This window comes from Nicotiana sylvestris, chromosome 1, assembly GCF_000393655.2.
Source record: "Nicotiana sylvestris chromosome 1, ASM39365v2, whole genome shotgun sequence".
Classification (NCBI taxonomy): Eukaryota; Viridiplantae; Streptophyta; class Magnoliopsida; order Solanales; family Solanaceae; genus Nicotiana; species Nicotiana sylvestris.
The window spans coordinates 106,438,312-106,457,991 of NC_091057.1; the positions used below are offsets into that span (position 1 = coordinate 106,438,312).

The 19,680-nt window shown below is 41.4% G+C and overlaps 2 protein-coding genes across 2 annotated transcripts; both read right to left on the reverse strand.

Annotated features, from left to right (window-relative positions):
* Nucleotides 1–8,418: 8,418 nt before the first annotated feature.
* On the reverse strand, nucleotides 8,419–9,213 carry LOC138872795 (uncharacterized). The gene is made up of 2 exons (XM_070151211.1): nucleotides 8,945–9,213; nucleotides 8,419–8,809 (listed from the first exon to the last, which is right to left on the reverse strand). Exons 1-2 carry the CDS (start codon nucleotides 9,211–9,213, stop codon nucleotides 8,419–8,421), a joined length of 660 nt encoding a protein of 219 aa, XP_070007312.1.
* A 1,360-nt stretch (nucleotides 9,214–10,573) lies between these two features.
* On the reverse strand, nucleotides 10,574–11,383 carry LOC138872799 (uncharacterized). Its single transcript, XM_070151219.1, has one exon. The coding sequence runs from the start codon at nucleotides 11,381–11,383 to the stop codon at nucleotides 10,574–10,576; it is 810 nt and encodes a 269-aa protein (XP_070007320.1).
* Between the last annotated feature and the right edge of the window lie 8,297 nt (nucleotides 11,384–19,680).

Genomic DNA, 19,680 nt, shown 5'->3' on the forward strand with positions numbered 1-19,680 from the left:
CAGCTCGATGCCTCAGCAGTCTAACCTCTCCACTGACCACAAACAGAAGGGAAATTCTTCGATCTCAACTGACGAACCTGCCGGTCTAGAATAGCTACCGGCTCCTCCTCGTAGGACAAGTCCTTGTCCAACTGGACAGTGTTAAAATCTAACACATGGGATAAATCGTTGTGATACTTTCGAAACATGGACACATGAAACACTGGATGCATGAATGATAAGCTCGGCGGTAATGCAAGTCTGTAAGCCACCTCTCCCACTCGATCAAGAATCTCAAACGGGCCAATGAAGCTAGGGCTAAGCTTGCCCTTCTTCCTAAATCTCATCACGCCCTTCATAGGCGACATCCGAAGCAATACCCGCTCACCGACCATGAAAGCCAAATCATGAACCTTACAGTCGGCATAACTTTTTTGCCTGGACTGAGCTGTACGAAGCCTATCCTGAATAATCCTGACCTTATCCAAGGCATCCTATACTAGATCTATACCCAACAACCGAGCCTTCCCCGGCTCAAACCATCCAACCGACGATCGACATTGCCTACCGTACGGAGCCTCATAAGAAGCCATCTGTACACTCGATTGGTTGCTGTTGTTGTAGGCAAGCTCTGCTAAAGGCAAAAACTGATCCTACGAGCCCCCAAAGTCAATGATACAAGCTCGGAGCACATCCTCCAAAATTTGAATAGTCTGCTTGGACTGCCAGTCCGTCTGAGGATGAAACACTATGCTTAACTTAACCCGTGTGCCCAACTCTCGCTGATCTGCTCTCCAAAAATGTGAGTTAAATTGCGTACCTCGATCCGAAATGATAGACACAGTTAGACCATGAAGGCGAACAATATCCCGGATATAGATCTCAGCTAACCTCTCGGAAGAATAGGAGACTGCCATAAGAATGAAATGTGCTGACTTGGTTAGCCTATCAACAATAACCCACACTGCATCGAACTTCCTCTGAGTTCGTGGGAGTCCAACAACGAAGTCCATAGTGATATTCTCCCACTTTCACTTAGGAATCTCAATCTTCTGGAACAAACCACCAAGACTCTAATGCTCGTACTTAACTTGCTGACAATTCAAACACCGAGCCACATATGCAATGATATCCTTCTTAATTCTTCTCCACCAATAATGCTGCCGTAGATCCTGATACATATTCATGGCACCCGGATGAATAGAGCACCACGAACTATAGGCCTCCTCTAAAATCAACTCTCGAAACCCATCCACATTTGGCACACAAACTCGACCCTGCAGCCTCAAAACTCCATCATCTCCTAAGGTAACCTGCTTGGCACCTCCGTGCTACATCGTGTCTCTAAGGACACACAAATGAGGATCATCATACTGCCAATCTCGGATACACTCCAATAATAAACAGTGAGTGACTGTGCAAGCTAACACACGACTGGGCTAAAAAACATCCACCTCACGAACTGATTGGCCAAAGCATGAACATCCAAAGAAAGCGGTCTCTCACTGACCGTAATATAAGCAGGACTGCCCATACTGGCTGACTTCCTACTCAAAGCATCGGCCACCATATTGGCCTTTCCCGGATGATATAAGATGGTGATATCATAGTCTTTCAATAAATCCAACCACTTTCTCTGCCTCAAATTTAGCTCATTCTGCTTGAACAAGTACTGCAGACCTTTGTGATCCGTGAACACCTCACATGCCACGCCATACAGATAATGCCTCCAAATCTTCAACGCGTAAACAATGGCTGCTAACTCTAAATCATGGACTAGATAGTTCTTCTCATGAATCTTCAACTACCGTGAAGCATAGGCAATGACCTTGCCATCCTACATCAACACCACACCAAGCCCAATACGAGATGCATCACAATAAACTGTATATGGCCCTGAACCTGTGGGTAAAACCAATACTGGTACCGTAGTCAAAGCTATCTTGAGCTTCTGAGAGCTCGCCTCACACTCATCCGACCACCTAAACTGGGCATCCTTATGGGTCAACCTGGTCATCGGGGCTGCAATAGACAAAAACCCATCCACAAACCGACAATAGTAGCCTGCCAAACCCAAGAAACTCTGGATCTCTATAGTTGACGGGGGTCTAGGCCAGTTCTTGACTGCCTCTATCTTCTTCGGATCAACCTGAATACCCTCTGCTGATACAACATGACCCAAGAATGCAACTGAACTCAACCATAACTCACACTTCTAAAACTTAGCATACAACTAACTATCCCTTAAAGTCTGAAGAACCACTCTCAGATGCTGCTCATGCTCCTCCCGGCTACGGGAATAGATCAAAATATCATCAATGAAGACTATCACAAATGAATCCAAGTAAGGCCTGAACACTCGGTTTATCAAATCCATAAAAAGCTGCTGAGGCATTTGTCAACCAGAATGACATCACCAAGAACTCATAATGCTCGTACCGAGTGTGGAAAGCTGTGTTAGGGACATCAGATGCCCTAATCCTCAACTGATGGTAGCCAGATCTCAAGTCAATCTTCGATAATACCTTGGCACCCTGAAGCTGATCAAACAAATCATCAATCCTCGGCAATGGATACTTATTCTTGGTTGTAACCTTGTTCAACTGTTGGTAATCTATACACATTCTCATCGATCTGTCCTTCTTCTTAACAAACAACACAGGCGCACCCCAAGGAAAAACACTAAGTCTAATGAAACCTTTTTCAAGCAAGTCTTGCAACTGGTCCTTCAACTCTTTCAACTCAGGCGGGGCCATATGATACAACAGAATAGAAATGGGCTGAGTGCCCAGAGCCAAATCAATATAGAAGTCAATATCCTTGTCGGGTGGCATACCTGACAGGTTTGAAGGAAATATCTCAGGAAATTCACGAACAACAAGCATAGAATCAATAGAAGGAATCTCAGTACTAGAATCACGAACATAGGCCAAATAGGCCAAATACCCCTTCTCGACCATACAACGAGCCTTCATATATGAGATAACACTACGGGTAGAATGACTAGGAGTCCCTCTCCACTCTAAATGAGGTAAACCCGGCAAGGCTAAGGTCATAGTCTTGGCATGGCAGTCCAAGATAGCGTGGTAAGGTGATAACCAGTCCATCCCCAATATGACATCAAAATCAACCATGTCTAGAAGTAACAAATCTATACGAGTCTCAAAACCCCTACTCACAACTATACATGAATGATGGACTCGATCTACCGCAATAGTTTAACTGTAGAATGAAGAGCACTATTTATACTGAAAAGGATGGCCAAAGTTCAAGAGATGAGTGCGGCTGCACAATTTCATGTGTGGTCCACACTCCTTTACATGTTACACATTTACCCATTGTTGATCAGCGGTCCGCACATTTTTGAGTGCGGACGCAGATTTTGGTGCGGACCGCACATTTCCTTGTACGGCCGCACTTTGGCCATTTCTCTGACAGCCAAACTTCAGAGAGTGTGCAATTTTAACTTTCTAGTTATGCAGACCGCACAAGAATTGTGCGGCCGCAGATCCCTTTCTGCTATGGCATGCAAAATTGTGCGGTCCGATCAAAAAATATACGGTTCGAACAAAAAAGGTGTGTTCCGCTCTTTTTCCATGCTTAGTCAATTTTTTTGAGCACAGTTCCTGCAAAGCACACTCATTCCTGCAACATACTTCAAAACCAGTTAGCACAAAACAGGACCTATCTAAAGAAGAATAAAAAGAAAAAGACACATGGGTTGCCTCCCAAGAAACGCTCGATTTAATGTCGTGGAACGACGCAGATTACCGTCATTACTTGAAATGAATCACCACCACGACATGACCATCATCAACTTTTCCCAGATAATGCTTCACCTGGTGACCGTTGACTGTAAATACCTCATCATTTTTATTTTTCAAGTCCAATGCACCAAAGGGTGTCACACTCACAACCTCAAACGGGTCACTCCATTTAGACTTCAACTTTCCCGGAAACATCCGTAACCGAGAATTGAACAACAACACAAGATCTTCTTCTTTAAACTCCTTGTTCCGAATTTACTTGTCATGTAGGTACTACATCTTCTACTTGTATAAGGACGAACTTGTGTATGCATGGTACCGGAACTCATCTAGCTCATTCAATTGTTCCACCCTTAAGTTGGCGGCGACATCCCACTCAAGATTCAACTTCTTCAAAGCCCACTTGGCTTTGTGCTCAAGTTCCACCAGAAGATGACAAGCTTTCTGGAATACCAACCGGTATGGAGACATTCCAATCGGTGTTTTGCAAGCCCTCCTATAAGCCCATAAAGCATAATCAAGTTTCTTTGACCAATCTGTCCGGTTGGCTTTCATTATTTTAGACAAAATACTCTTTAACTCCCGGTTGGAGACTTCCACTTGACCACTTGCTTGAGGATGATAGTGGGTCGTGACTTTATAAATGACACCATACTTGAAGAGTAAGGTATCGAAAGATTTATTGAAAAAATGCGATCCCTCATCACTTATAATAGTAGGGTACCAAATTTTGTAAAGATATTCTTCTTCAAAAACTCTACCACACTTCTCGCTTTATTGTTGGGGAAAGCAACGGCTTCAACCCATTTGGACATATAATCAACCGCGACCAAGATGTAGGTGTTTCCACAAGAACTCACAAAAGGACCAATAAAGTCAATACTCCACACATTGACAATGTCAATCTCCAAGATGGTGGTGAGGGGAATTTCATTTTTCTTTGAGATTCCACTGGCCCTTTGGCATTCATCACAATGCTTGACAAGCTCACTTGCATCCTTGTATAGAGTGGGCCAATAGAAACCACAACTTAGAACTTTGTCCGCCGTTCTTTCTCCACCATGGTGACCACCATACAACGAAGAGTGACAAGCCCAAAGAATTTCACTTTGTTCCTCCTTCGGTACTCATCTTCTAATCACTCCATCCATACAAATCCATAAAAGGTACAATTCACCCTAATAGTAGTCTTGACAATCCCATTTGAGCTTCTTCCTTTGGTTTGAAGAGAACAAAACCGGAATGATATCACTCATAAGATAGTTAGATAGATCCACGAACCAAGGCTCATCTTTCATTGAAATAGCTAAGAGTTTCTCATAGGGGAAGGAGTCATTGATTTCAAGTCCATCATGCGGCCTCCCCTCCTCCTCCAAATGAGACAAGTGGTCTGCCACTTGATTTTTACTCCCTTTTTGATCTTGGATATCAATATCAAACTCTTGCAAAAAAAGTACTTATCTTATCATATGGGCTTTGGAATCTTTCTTGCTCATGAGATTACGGAGTGCCGCATGATCCATATAAACAATCACCCTTGCACCCATCAAGTACGGGCAAAACTTCTCAATAGCAAACACAATGGCAAAAAGCTCTTTCTCTGTAACAGTGTAGTTAACTTGGGCACTATTCATGGCCTTTCTTGCATAATAGACCAGATGAAAGATTTTGTTGATGCGCTGCCCCAAAACAGTTCCTACTGCTATATCACTTGCATTGCATATGAGCTCAAAAGGAACACTATTTGGAGCGATGATAATGGGAGTAGTGGTCAACTTGAGCTTTAACAAATCAAAGGCTCTCATGCAATTATCATTGAAAGGAAACTTGGCATTTTTCTCCAAAAGCTTGCACAACGGGTTTACCACTTTAGAGAAATCCTTGATGAAACGCTGGTAATATTCCGCGTGGCCTAAGAAACTCCGCACGCCTTTGACTAAAGTTGGAGGTGGAAGTTTAGAAATTACCTCAATCTTTGCCTTTTCGACTTCAATTCCATTTTTTGAGATCTTGTGGCCAAGGACAGTGCCTTCCTCAACCATGAAATGACACTTCTCCCAATTAAGCACTATGTTTGTTTTTTCACATCTTGCCAATACTTTGTCCAAGTTCACTAGACAATCATCAAAAGAATCCCCGACCAAAAAGTCATCCATGAAGACTTCAAGAAAATCCTCAACCATATCTGTGAAGATAGCCATCATACACCTTTGAGAAGTCGTCGGTGCATTGCACAACCCAAATGGCATCTGCGAGAATGCGAAAGTAACATAAGGACATGTGTAAGTAGTTTTCTCTTGATCCTCCGTAGCAATAAGAATTTGATTGTATCTGGAATACCCATCAAGGAAATAATAGAAAGCATGGCCGGCCAATCTATCAAGCATTTGATCTAGGAAGGGAAGTGGGAAATGATCCTTCCTTGTGAGTTTGTTGAACTTGAGATAGTCCATACACACTCTCTACCCGATTACCGTTCTTGTAGGAATCAACTCATTCTTGTCATTGGTGACTATCATCATTCCCCTTTTCTTTGGGACACATTGAACCGGAGAAGTCCACGAACTATCAAAATGGGGTACACAACCCCGTCATCTAACCACTTGATGATCTCCTTCTTGAAAACATCTTGTATGGCTTCATTGAGTCTCCTTTGATGTTCAATATATGGTTTGGCACCTTCCTCTAAGTTGATATTGTGCATACAAAATGCGGGGCTTATCCCCCGAATATCCGCCAATGTCCATCCAATAGCCTTCTTCCTCTTTTGTAGCATTGATCTCGTCCAAGTCACACCTCTATTTGAGGTTATGAAACTATTGATGCAATAGTAATACCCAACAGATTCAGGGTCAAATTCCACATGGAACTATATAAATGGGATAAAGTAGTATATATTCGGACTAAGCACGTGAAGTATCTAGATTGCACTTCCACAAAAATGGTTTTGTTTTTACTTCTAAAATTACGCTAAGGATTACAATTCTAAAAAGATATGAAACTAGGAAATATTGTAAAAGGCCTAGGGCTATGACCTTCACCTAGGTGTTTGCCTAACGGGTTGTACACTTCAAAGCTTGTTTTGTTGGTCGGGGTGTATTATAGCTATCAACACTCAAGTACCCACTCAATACCTCTCGGTAAGAGAGTGATTTTGCCCAATTTGGATTTCTCAAGTCCAAATGGGTATTGAACGAAACAGTTGATAAAATGCTCAAGTCGGGTTTCACTATCTCTAAATTCAACCCTTTAATTAGGAATATCAATCTCTTGATTTTATCCCAAATTCTTGTTAGCCAAGTTTTCCTAGACTAAGTCTCTCTTTCTCAAGTAGAGACCAAGTCAAATAGGTTTGAACTAATATTTGCAAGCATTAATTCTACAATAAAAAGCAAGAACAAGGCTAAATAATAAACGCCTAACCATAAACAAGCCATAAATTAAACACCCATTAGGTTTACACACTAGGGTTGGGCCACAACCCTAGTTAAAAATATAGCTACTCATAATGGGTATAGAAAAAAACAAGGTAGAAAAGACGATAAAACTCATATTGAAAGATTAAAAGATAAACATCCAATGTTAAATTACCAAAGTAAGCTAAAGTTGCCTAAAGCAGTAAAGAAAAATGACTACAGATGTTTCAATATTCAAAACTTGACCTAATTTCGTGAAACTAGCCTATTTATACAAAGTTTGAAATTTCGGACAATGCCCTTTCGGAGGTTCTACGGCCGTACAATTCCATGTGCGGTCTGCACAATTCCATGTGCGTTCCGCACTTTTATTCAATCTTGATAAGACCTGGATTTATGGCCGCACAATTCTGGAATGCGGCTGCATCTTGAATATTCTGTGGTCCGCACTAATCCTGGTGCAGCCGCGTAGGGCCTTTCTGCGAACCGCACAATTCTGAGTGCGGCCGCACAATAATTGTGCGGTCCGCACTTCCTTTGAACTTCATATGCACACTCTCTGAACTTCTACTCTTGGGTAGCTTTTGCGGCCGCACAATAATTGTGCGATCCGTACATTGCACTTGGGCTCTGACAGACTTCCTTCACATTCTGCAGGCGCAGACGGAAATATGCGGTCCGCACTTTGGCTTTTATGCCTGATTTTTGTCCTTATGTTCAGATCACTCCGTTTTAAGTTGGATTTCATCTTTGTGGCTCATTTCCCAATACTCCTGCAATTAAGCATATTTCATCAGTTTTTGGGATTATAATTAATACTTGTGGACTAAAACAAAAGAAAAAGGCAATAATAAGTTAAAATCCCACTTATCAAGCACCGCCAATGTAGAATCTGCCTGCACGTTAGTCAAACTAGAGGAAAGAATAACCGGTAAAGTAGAAGAAGGGCCAAGAATTTTATACCGAAGATGTGGAGGTAATAGCTTCAACTCCAAAGTGGGATGCTCCTCAATTGAAGGCTTTGTTGCAGGAGTGGTTCTATTCTCAAGATCCAAGGACAATTTGCAGGGCTCATAAGTGTACGAACCCATTCCTTGCAAAGCATTCACACATTCCACGTAACCCTCCATTTATTCATCATCACAATTGAGCAAGACGGCCTTCAAAGTATCATCAACATTCATGACATCACTTGTTTCATCAATAATAACATCAACAACCAAGTCAATTAAAGAGCACACCCCATTGCTATTGGGTTATATCAAAGACTTACACACATGTAAAACCACTTTCTCATCACCAACCCGAAAAGTAAGCTCTCTGGCTTCAACATCAACTAGAGCCTTCCCCGTAACAAGGAAAGGTCTCCCAAGAATAATCAACACCTCATAATCAACCTCACAATCAAGAATAACAAAATTCGTCGAGAGAATGAACTTGTCAACACGAACCAGCACATCATCAATGATACCCAACGGTCTTTTCATGGTTAGATCCACCATTTGTAATCCTATCGATGTGGGTCTTGGTTTCCCAATTTCTAAAGTTTTGAAAATCAAATAGGGCATCAACTTGATACTTTCCCCAAGATCACAAAGGGCTTTAGCGAAGTCGGCACTTCCAATGGTACAAGGGATTGTGAAAGCGCTGGGATCTTACAATTAAGAAGCCATTGAGTGCACAATTGCACTCACTTGGTGAGTCATCTTTATAGTTTCACAATTCATCGACCTCTTCTTTGTCACCAAGTCCTTCATGAACTTTGCATAACTGGGCATTTACTCTAAAGCCTCAACCAGTGGCACGTAGATAGATAGACTCTTCAACATGTCAATGAACTTTTTGAATTGGTTCTCGCCATTTTGCTTGGCAAGCCTTTGAGGGTATGGAGGAGGAGGCCTAGGAATGGGTGCCTTAGACTTTGGCACTACCGGTTCCGGTATGTCAACAATATGCTCCATAGAGGGGTTCACTTCCTCTTGAGATTCCTCCACATTGTCATCAATATCAATTCTCACCTCATTATTTGCTTGCACTTCATTGTTCGACATCTCATCTTCTTGTACCACTTGCTAACCATCAACAATTTTCCTTTGACTTGAGGTGGTTGCATCACCACCTTTTGTACTCCTTGTAGTAACGGCCATGGCATGTCCCATGTTATTCCCACCCTTTGGGTTCACCACCGTGTCACTTGGTAGTGCCCCCTTAGGACGAGTGGTTAAATCTTTCGAGATTTGCCCCAATTGAATTTCAAAATTGTGAATTGAAGTGTTGTGAGAGGCTAGTTGAGCATCAAAGTCGGCATTCTTCTTCATCATTTGTTTGAACATGTTCTCAATTTATCCCATCTCATTGTTGTAAGAACTTGGACCATGGTAAGGATAAGGAGGTGGGTCTTGGTTGTTGATACATTGAGGGCCTTTGAAAACCCGACCCCCGATTCCCTTGGTTGCCGTTTCACCCTCCTTGGTTATTGCCTCCCCAATATCCTTGATTATTGCCCCTCCAATTGCCTTGGTTATTTTGACCATTCTAATTTCCTTGATTGTTTCTATTGTTCAAATTCCCTTGGTTGTTATTGCCATTATAATTACCTTGGTTGCTAGAATTCCAATTCCCTTGATTTCCTTGAGGCTTCCATTGTTGTTGATTCGGTCCTTGAGAGTTATTTCTTTGACCTTGGAAGTTGTTCACATGCTGTACTTCCTCCTCTTGCTCATTGTACGATTTATCTTGATCAAACTCACTATCATCTTGCACAAAAGTTTCCACATGGTTTTGCACTTGAGGACCCTTTTGCCTTCTCTTATTTACCATCATACTAACTCCCTCAATTGCATTGACTTGCTTAGGACCTTGCACTTGTTGAAGTTGAGCCTTGACTAGTTGATTCATTGTGGTGGTCAACTTGGCAATTGCTTGCCCATGATCATGCAATTCTTTATGCAAGTGAATCACATTTGGATCAACTTGAGGAACATTTTCTCTACTTTGCCATGCCGATGAAGTATCCGTCATTTCATCTAGAATATCACAAGCTTCCGCATACGGCGTTGTCATGAAATTTCCACCGGCAAGTTGGTTGAACACGTATTGATTGGTAGTATTGATCCCCCTATAGAAAGTTTGTTGAATCATAGCCTCCGTCAGTTTCCACCGGTAATTAAGCATATTTCATTAGTTTTTGGGATTACAATTAAACACTTTTGGACTAAAACGAAAGCAAAAAGGCGCTAATAAGTAGTCAAAATCCCACTTATTAAGCACCGCCAATGTTGAATCTACTTGCACGTTAGTCAAACAAGAGGAAATTATAACCGGTAAAGTAGAAGAGGGGCCAAGAAATTCATACCGAAGATGTGGAGGTAATGTCTTTAACTCTAAAATGGGAGGCTCGTCAATTGAAGGCTATGTTGGAGGATTGGTTCTATTCTCAAGATCCAAGGACAACTTGTGAGGCTCATAAGTGAACGACCCCATTCCTTGCAAAGCGATCACACATTCCACGTAACCTTCCATTTCTTCATCATCACAATTGAGCAAGACGACCTCCAAAGTATCATCAACATTCATCATGGTACTTGCTTCATCAATAATCACATCGGTCACCAAGTCTATGAAAAACCACACCTCATTGCTATTGGGTTTCCTCATAGACTTACACATATGGAAAACCACTTTCTCATCACTAACCCCGAAAGTAAGTTCTCCGGCTTCAACATCAACTAGAGCATTCCCCGTAGCAAGGAAATGTCTCCCAAGAATGATTGGCACCTCATAATTAACCTCACAATCAAGAATAACAAAATCCGCCGGGAGAATAAATTTATCAACACGAACCAACACATCATCAATTATACCCAACGGTCTCTTTATGGTACGATCCGCCATTAGTAATATCATAGATGTAGGTTTTGGTTGCTCAATTCCCAAAATCTTGAAAATAGAATAGGGCATCAAGTGGATACTTGCCCCAAGATCACAAAGAGCTTTAGAAAAGTCAGCACTTCTAATGGTACAAGGGATTGTGAAAGCGTCGGGATCTTCCAAATTAGGAGCCATTGAATGCACAATTGCACTCACTTGATGAGTCATCTTTATAGTTTCACAATTTATCGACCTCTTCTTTGTCACCAAGTCCTTCATGAACTTTGCATAATTGGACATCTGCTCTAAAGCCTCAACCAATGGCACATTAATAGATAGCCTTTTCATCATGTCAATGAACTTTTTGAATTGATTCTTGCCATTTTGCTAGGCAAGCCTTTGAGGATATGGAGGAGGAGGCCTAGGCATTGATGCCTTAGCCTTTGGCACTACCGGTTCCGGTATGTCAATAATGTGCTCTCTAGATGGGTTTACTTCCTCATGAGTCTCCTCCACAGTGTCATCGATATCAATCCTCACTTTATCATTTTCTTGCACCTCATTGTTCGGGATGTCATCTTCTTGTACCACTTGCTCATCATCCATAAGTTTCTTTTGACTTGAGGTGGTTACATCCCCACATTTTCCACTCCTTGTAGTAATGGCCATGGTATGTCCCGTGTTGTTCTCATCCTTTGGGTTCACCACCGTGTCACTTGGTAGTGCCCCCTTAGGACGAGTGTTTAAAACTTGCGAGATTTTCCCCAATTGAACTTCCAAATTGCGAATTGAAGTGTTGTGATAGGATAGTTGGGCATCGAAGTCAGTATTATTCTCCACCATTTGTTTGAACATGTTCTCAATTCGTCCCATCTCATTGTTGGAAGAACTTGGACCATGTGAAGGATAAGGAGGTGGGCCGCTTGGTTGTTGATACATCGGGGGACTTTGAAAATCCGATCCCCGATTCCCTTGGTTGCCGTTCCACCCTCCTTGGTTATTGCCTCCCCAATATCCTTGATTATTGCCACTCCAATTGCCTTGGTTATTTTGACCATTCCAATTTCCTTGATAGTTTCTATTGTTCCAATTCCCTTGGTTTTTACCGCTAATCCAATTACCTTGGTTGCTAGAATTCCAATTACCTTGATTTCCTTGACGTAGACATTATTGTTGATTCGGGCCTTGAGAGTTGTTTCTTTGACCTTGGAAGTTTTTCACATATTGTACTTCCTCCTCTTGCTTATTGTACGATTCATCTTGATCAAACCCACTATCATCTTGCACAAAATATTCCACACAGTTTTGCACTTGAGGACCATTTTACCTTCTCTTGTTTACCATCATACTAACTGCCTCTATTGCGTTGACTTTCTTAGGACCTTGCATTTTTTGAAGTTGAGCCTTGGCTAATTGATTCGTGATCATGATCATGCAATTCTTTATGTAGGTGAATCACGTTTGGATCACCTTGAGGAACATTTGCTCGACTTTGCCATGCCGATGAAGAATCTGCCATTTCATCTAAGATCTCACAAGCTTCCACATATAGCATTGTCATGAAATTCCCATCGACAAGTTGGTGGACCATGCATTGATTGGTAGTATTGATCCCCCTATAGAAAGTTTGTTGAATCATAGTCTCTGTCATGTCATTGTTTGGGTACTCTTTCACCATAGTTTGGTACCTCTCCCATATATCATGCAAAGGCTCATTGGATTCTTGTTTGAATGCTACAATCTCATCTCTAAGAGTAGCAATATGAACGGGAGAAAAGAACTTGGAAATAAATTTCTCTGCCAATTCATCTCATGTATGGATAGAATGGTTTGGAAACCTCTCCAACCAATCTAAAGATGTCCTTTGTAGAGAGAAAGGAAATAGCTTCAACCTTAAAGCATCATCGGAGACATTTGTCTGTTTACTCCCCCAACAAGTGTCCACAAACCCTTTCAAGTGTTTGTATGCATTTTGATTCAGAGCCACGATGAAGAATCCCTATTGCTCTAACAATGTGAGTGTAAGGGCTAGGACTCTGGCACTTGCATACCCTTCATTCGGCACCACCCGGTGTGGAGCCGCTCTTGGTGGAGGTGGGGGTAGAACAAGAACGTTGTCTTGAGGCGGTCAGCCTCGTGTATTTGCTTGAGGTTCAAGAGGAACATCTTCAACTTGGTCATCTTCCACGTCCACGTCCCCATAGGCATGTTTCCAAGAGGATCATTGTTGTTTAGAGCCATTGTTTCACCTACAATTGTTTCACAAAAAAGATTAGTAACACGGAAGGAAAAAAGATAATTCACACACAAAACCAAATATATAGCTAAATCCATTTTTAGCTCCCCAACAACAACACAAAAAATTGATATCGTCCAAGTCACACCTCTATTCGAGGTTATGAAATGATCGATTGTAATAATGATACCCAACAAGGAGTCGGGATCGAATCCACAGGGAGCTAAGATGGGAATTAGTAGTATATATTTGAATAGAGCAAGTAAAGTATCTAGATTTGACTTCCACAAATATGGTTTTGTTTGTACTTCTACAATTATGCTAATGATTGTAATCTAAAGATATAAAACTAGAGAATATTATTTTTGGATGTTTTTAAAATAATGTAAAAGGCCTAGGGCTATGATCTTCACCAAGGTATTTGCCTAATGGGTTGTAAACTTTAAAACTTGTTTTATTGGCCGGGGTTTATGGTGTCACCCAAACTCACACCACAAATATAGGTTGTGAGGCGGTCGAAGAAATAATAAAAATCCAACGCAAGTCGGGGCCGAATCTACAGGGAGTTAGATTTTGGATTAGGTATACATCTAGTGTGATTGTATGATGTGCCTCAAATTACACTTCCACATTTTCGATTGTTGTTTCTACTTATACTTCTAAGCTATTGATTGTAATTGTAGAGCTAAGAGACAATATTTTTGGTTTTGGTTGTTTTTCAAGTTATGAAAGATCTAGGGTTGTAACTTTTGCCTAGTTAGTTACCTAACGGATTTAGAGCTTTAGGGCATGTTTGGTTGATCGGGATATAATATAGAAATCACACTCAATTACTCACTCTATACCTCTCAGTAGTTTGAGTGATTTTGCTCGATTTGGCTTTCTCAAGTCCAAACGGGTATTTCACAAATCAAGTGATAAATGCTCTAGTTGGGTCTTACTATCTCTAGGTTTGACCCTTTAATTGGGGCTATCAATTTCTTGAGTTCACCCCAATTCCTAGTTTGCCAAGTTTTCCTTGACTTAGTCTCTCTTTCTCAAGGAGAGACTGAGTCAAATAAGCATGAATCAATGTTAGCAACCATCAATTCTCAAATTCAAGCAAGAACTAGGCTAAATATCATAAACCCAATCATAAATAAGCCATAAATCAATTACCCATTAAGTACCCATACTAGGGTTGGGTCACAAGTTCACAACCCTAGATAAGGGTTTAGCTACTCATGGAAAATGATGAAATTAAAGAAGAAACTAAGATAGAATTCATAATACTTGATTAAGGAAAGAAAATCTAATGTTTAGAAGCTAATCTAGTATAATGTTACCCAATACAGTAAATAAAAACGCCTCAGGTGCTCCCAACTTACAAGACTTAACTTAAAAATGACAAAAAATTCTATTTATATTAAGCTGAAAATATCTGACAAAATTGCCCATGTGGAGGTTGTGCGGCTGCACAATTATATGTGCGGTTCGCACAATGAAACTTGGCTTGGCAATTTCCATTTCTACGGCCGTACAATTCTGGGTTGCAGCCGCACTCCTTTAACTTCTGTGGATCGCACATTTATGAGTGTGGCCGCACTCTTGCTTCTGCGGCTGCACAATTATAATGCGGTCCGTACTTCTTGACCTTGGGCTTTGTCATTGTGGGACTTCTTCGGACCACATATTTCTAAGTGTGTCTGCGCTCTTGATTATGCGACTGCACAAAAATGGTGCGGTCCGCATATCTTTATGAACTTAAAATCTCATCTCTCTAAACTTTATCTTCTACGGCCACACCATAATTGTGCGGTCTGCACTTTGCAAAGCTTTTCTTGTCAGAGGCTTTCTTCATGATCTGCGGCCACACTCAATATTGTGCGGTCCGCACAGTGCCCTTTTAGCCTTGTTTTTGTCCTTATCCAAAATTACTCCTTCTTGAGTTGATTTTCATCTCTTTAGCTCATATTCTAACACTCCTGCAAGCAAGCACATTTCATTAGTTTTCGGAAATACCTTTAAGCAATTTTGAGCTAAAACGCAAGTAAAAGAGTGCAAATAAGCAGTCAAAATTCCTACTTATAAACTCCCCCAAACTTAAACTTTTGCTTGTCCTCAAGCAAATAAGGTAATTCCCACCTCCACTAGAAAAAGTGTATTTCAGCTGGCCTAAGATAAATCAATCACACATCAATTGGGACCAACTATTACCCACAACACGTATGAATTATCAACAATGCAATGATTTGACTTTTTGAGTACAATAGTTCTAATGTGACACTAGAGCATCAAAAGTTGACTTATTCATCAAGGAAGCTCGCTCTTTCACGTAGGTCATTGTGGATCCCAAACTCCTCCTCTACTCTCCGTTAGCTTAACTCACTTAGGAATGTAACACTCAAATCAAGAATTATGAAAAGTTTGCTCATCTCTCTCAAAAGAATATCACAAGTACGACTTTAAGTACCATATGCTTGCTCCTCAGGTAAATCACCACTAGTGTAAGCTCACTCAACTTGAATTCATATATGTATTGAAGGCTTTTGGATCAAGGTAGGACTTGTTGGAATAGAATGGGTTCATCTTTCTTTAATCACTCCATTTTCTCTTTTTGGCTCATATTTTGTCGACTCTTTGAGTCAATTTCTTTTTCTCGGGGGAACTAGAGAGACTTAGAGTCACACTTTCTTGGTTATGATACTCATTTTCTCCTTCTTTGCTTACTCCATTCCTTTCATCTTTGTTTTTCTTTGAATCCCTTTAACTCTTTACTTTATTTACTCTTTTTTTTGGCATTTTTCTTTTTGTTATTTCTTTCTTTCTTTTGCCTTCTCTTTTCTTCATTTATTTCTCCTTCTTTGTACCTTTATATCACTTTTAAACTCCTCGTCTCTCCCCCAAACTTATGTTGTTGCCAAGTGTTTCTCAATAATACTAAGGAAATATCGGGTGCCAAGAGAGGGTCATTACAAAATGGATAAAGGCTTGTAATGTGGTTATTGAAAAAAGGGCTTAGGCTAAAATGGGTTGACTAGAGATATCACATTGGTAGGATATGGAAGATTTCAAATTTCAAATTGGATCAAGAAGAGCCTACAATCATTTCTCAATCCAAGATATACTTAGAATTTCACCTAAAATTTTTTTTGGGGCAAGTTCTAGACTATTGGCATGGGTACTTGGACTTGCAATTCAATATCACACCTCTCATGCCACTGGATTGCTAAAGAGAATGGAGTTGAGGGCCCACAACAACACTAGTTAAGATTGATAATCACAAATGGCTCGTCTGAACCACTCGATGACTGCTTAAGTCAACACAAGGGTCAAAAAATCACAACTAGAGCTATTTTCTGCCAACAACTTGTTTTTAACCATAAGGCCATCGGTAAATGTGTTGGTACCAAGTGAAGGATGCTTGAGACCCTTTTATTCATTACTACTATTTTTACATAAACATAAAAGAAAACAGACTCAATCCCTTAAGAAGGTTGTCACGCCATCCATCATTGGGAAGAGCTACCCGATTCACACAAAACCCACCTTTGGAAAGAACCGTGACATTAAGAAAACCAAAGGCTTATTGTTCACTTAAACAAAAAAAGAAGCTAACAAGTCAAAAAGAAGCTACTAAAGCAAATAAGAAGTTCTACTACTAAGAAAGTCAAACTAAATAAGCTATGAAATGAACTATGGAAAGTAAGACAACTTATACAAACTGAAGGGAAATGAATATATACATCAAATGAAAGGGAATAATATATACATAACCAAAGAGAAAAAAAAAGAGTATAAGAGTTATTACAGGCCAATGTCAATGTCAAATCAATCAAAATAGACCACCCCCCGAATAAAAATAAGCATTGTCCCCAGTGCTTGACCAAAATAAGAACAAGGAAGGGTAGAGAGTTAAAAGAACTCCCTATGTGGTCTCAATGTGCATGGCATTCTCTGCACCCCCGGTCTCCTTTAACTATATCTCATCATCACCTAGCTGAGGGACAACAGGGTTGCTGAGCATCTCCTCAACGGTGTGGGTAGTAAGGTCCGGCTCCTCAGACTAGCTGGCTACTGCCTCTAATGCCTCGGGTACTGCCGGTGCTACTCGGGCTATCTCCATAAGAAGGTGAAGAGGGATATCTCCAACTCATGCAAGCTAAGCTACCTGTTTGCTCAATTTGTCCACTGACTTCCTTGATGCCTGAGATTTCCTCATCTTCTTAACCTGTTTGCCTAAATCCTCAATAGCTTTCCCGTGTGCCACCACTGTAGCCATGATAGTCTTCTGGTTTTCTAGAATCTTCTTCAATGTTTCCTCCACTGACGGAGGTACCTGTGGTGCTGCTGAGGTAGAAGACTGTGCTGCAACAACACTGGATATGTCAGACAGCTTTGAGGTAGCTGCCTGCATCCATTTGTTAAGACTCGCCAATGTCTGGGAGACTCGCAGCGCAGTCTGTGGGTAAATGGATGAGGTTGGCATTGATAATGAAGCTGATGGTCTAAAAGAAGAATGTGGTGACATGTCTGCTATTCCAGTGGAAGGACCGGCTGCTGTGGAAGGCATGTCATCTATGGACGGCTCGGTAGCTAAATCAGTAACTACTACCGTTGGCTCCTCAAACTAGCCAGCGGAGGTAGTTTCCTTACCATTGAACGTCCAGTTGTCAGCACCCTGTAGGTGGTACCATGAGAAAGGCTTCTTGGCCTTTACTTTCATATCATACTGCCTCGGCTCCACTTTTTGATCATTGAAATACTCTGTGAGGAAGTTCAGGTACGAGTATGATCTTTCACCTTTTTGGACAACTAATGTGATGTTGGTGGACATGATGGCACCCACATTGATCGGGTACCCAACCATAATTGAAGCCACCATGACTTCTCGGGGAAGTGGGAGGTTGTTCTCATTTAAGCACGGATCAATACAACTGCATACGAAGGTCTGCCACCCTTTGGCTTCAAAATTTAGGGTGGACCGGACTATAGGAACCCCTGCTGTGAGCCACGGGGGTGGTGGTCCTCGAGCAGCCAAAATCTCAGCTAGCCACGGGTGAGCTGCATCACCCATAGCAAGCGTTTCCAAATACTGGACCGCCTCAACTTCTTCAATGCCCACATAAGTGTTCAGAGCACATGAGTCGAATCTGACTTTCAGGTTTTTCACTTTTGTTATCTTGGTACCCTTCTTAATGTGAGCCACATTGGCATAAAATTCTTTAACCAAGTACTCATTTGCATCGATGACATTGTGGGCGAACCATTTCCCTCGCTTTCGCTCCTGGAACTATCTAAGGACATTTGGGTTGTGAATGTCCAAATCCTTCTTTAAGAACTGTCGCTCAAGTGTGAGGGATCTCTAGGGCCACCACTCTCTGAATCTGGTAAAGGCAGTCAGGCTCACAAATTGATCCTCCCATAACTCCGTCTTCTTAGACCTCTCTAGACCTCCCACTGTAGTTTTGCCCTCTCTACCATCATCTGGGCCATCATCATCATCTTACATTTAACGGTGCAGCAGAGGCATGTGAGGAAGAGGGCTCAGAATCTTGGCTACCCTCTTCCAAACCCTCAGAAGAACTAGCAATGGAAGAGGATTCATCTCTCAAGTGGAATCTACCCGGGACTTGTTAGGGTTGAGATTGGGTATCAGGCAGTGCTTGCACAGAGTTACCCTCAGAAGCTTCCCTAGATGGGAGATACTCACTGGACTCGGAGGGTTCAAGAACTCTGTTGGCGATTGCTTTCTTGCTTATGGCTCTCTGTATGGCTAGTGGTAGGTTACTTTTGCCTCGACCTCGACCGCAGGAGGGTTAAGCTCTCCATTTTGATGTGTCACCTCTACACGTGATCTAACCATTGTCTGCAATACATAATGATAGGAATCAGTTAGAGTTGGAGGTCATAGATGTATGTATGACAATTACAGGAAATCAAACTCAGAAGAGGCAGTGCAGACCACACAAAAGTGAGTGTAGCCGCGGACTACCAAATGCTGACTGCACAATTTCACAGTGCGGCCGCATAACCCAAAAGTGCAGACCGCACAATTTTGAGTGCGGTCACGCAACCCCAGGTTTAGACTATTGGGTTCTCTAATCTTTAACACTATGGTCGTACAAAATTTTGTGCGGGTCGCACAATTTTTCTGCGGACTACAAAATTTTGAGTGTGGTCCGCACTTTTCATTCATACTTTTGCCCTAACTTTGAGACATGCGGACTACACAAAAGTGTGTGCGGCCACACAATTTGAATTTTATGCGGCAGTACTTTAGGGTTCATTTGTATACTTGGTAGAATCTAGCACATATTTCTTGCATGTACCAATTGAAATATTTTGAGAAATTTGAGTAACAGTATCAGATCCTGTCGCCGTCACAATCAACGCCACCGATAATTTTCCGGCACTCTTCTAGCAAAAATTC

Bases quoted from the DNA above. Each gene is read 5' to 3' on its own strand.
- LOC138872795 (XM_070151211.1), bottom strand. From the start codon at position 9,213: ATGTCGAACAATGAAGTGCAAGCAAATAATGAGGTGAGAATTGATATT. The intron at 8,810-8,944 runs GTAAATGCCCAG...GTAAGATCCCAG, and splicing joins CCACTGGTTGAGGCTTTAGA to CGCTTTCACAATCCCTTGTA.
- LOC138872799 (XM_070151219.1), bottom strand. From the start codon at position 11,383: ATGATGAAAAGGCTATCTATTAATGTGCCATTGGTTGAGGCTTTAGAG.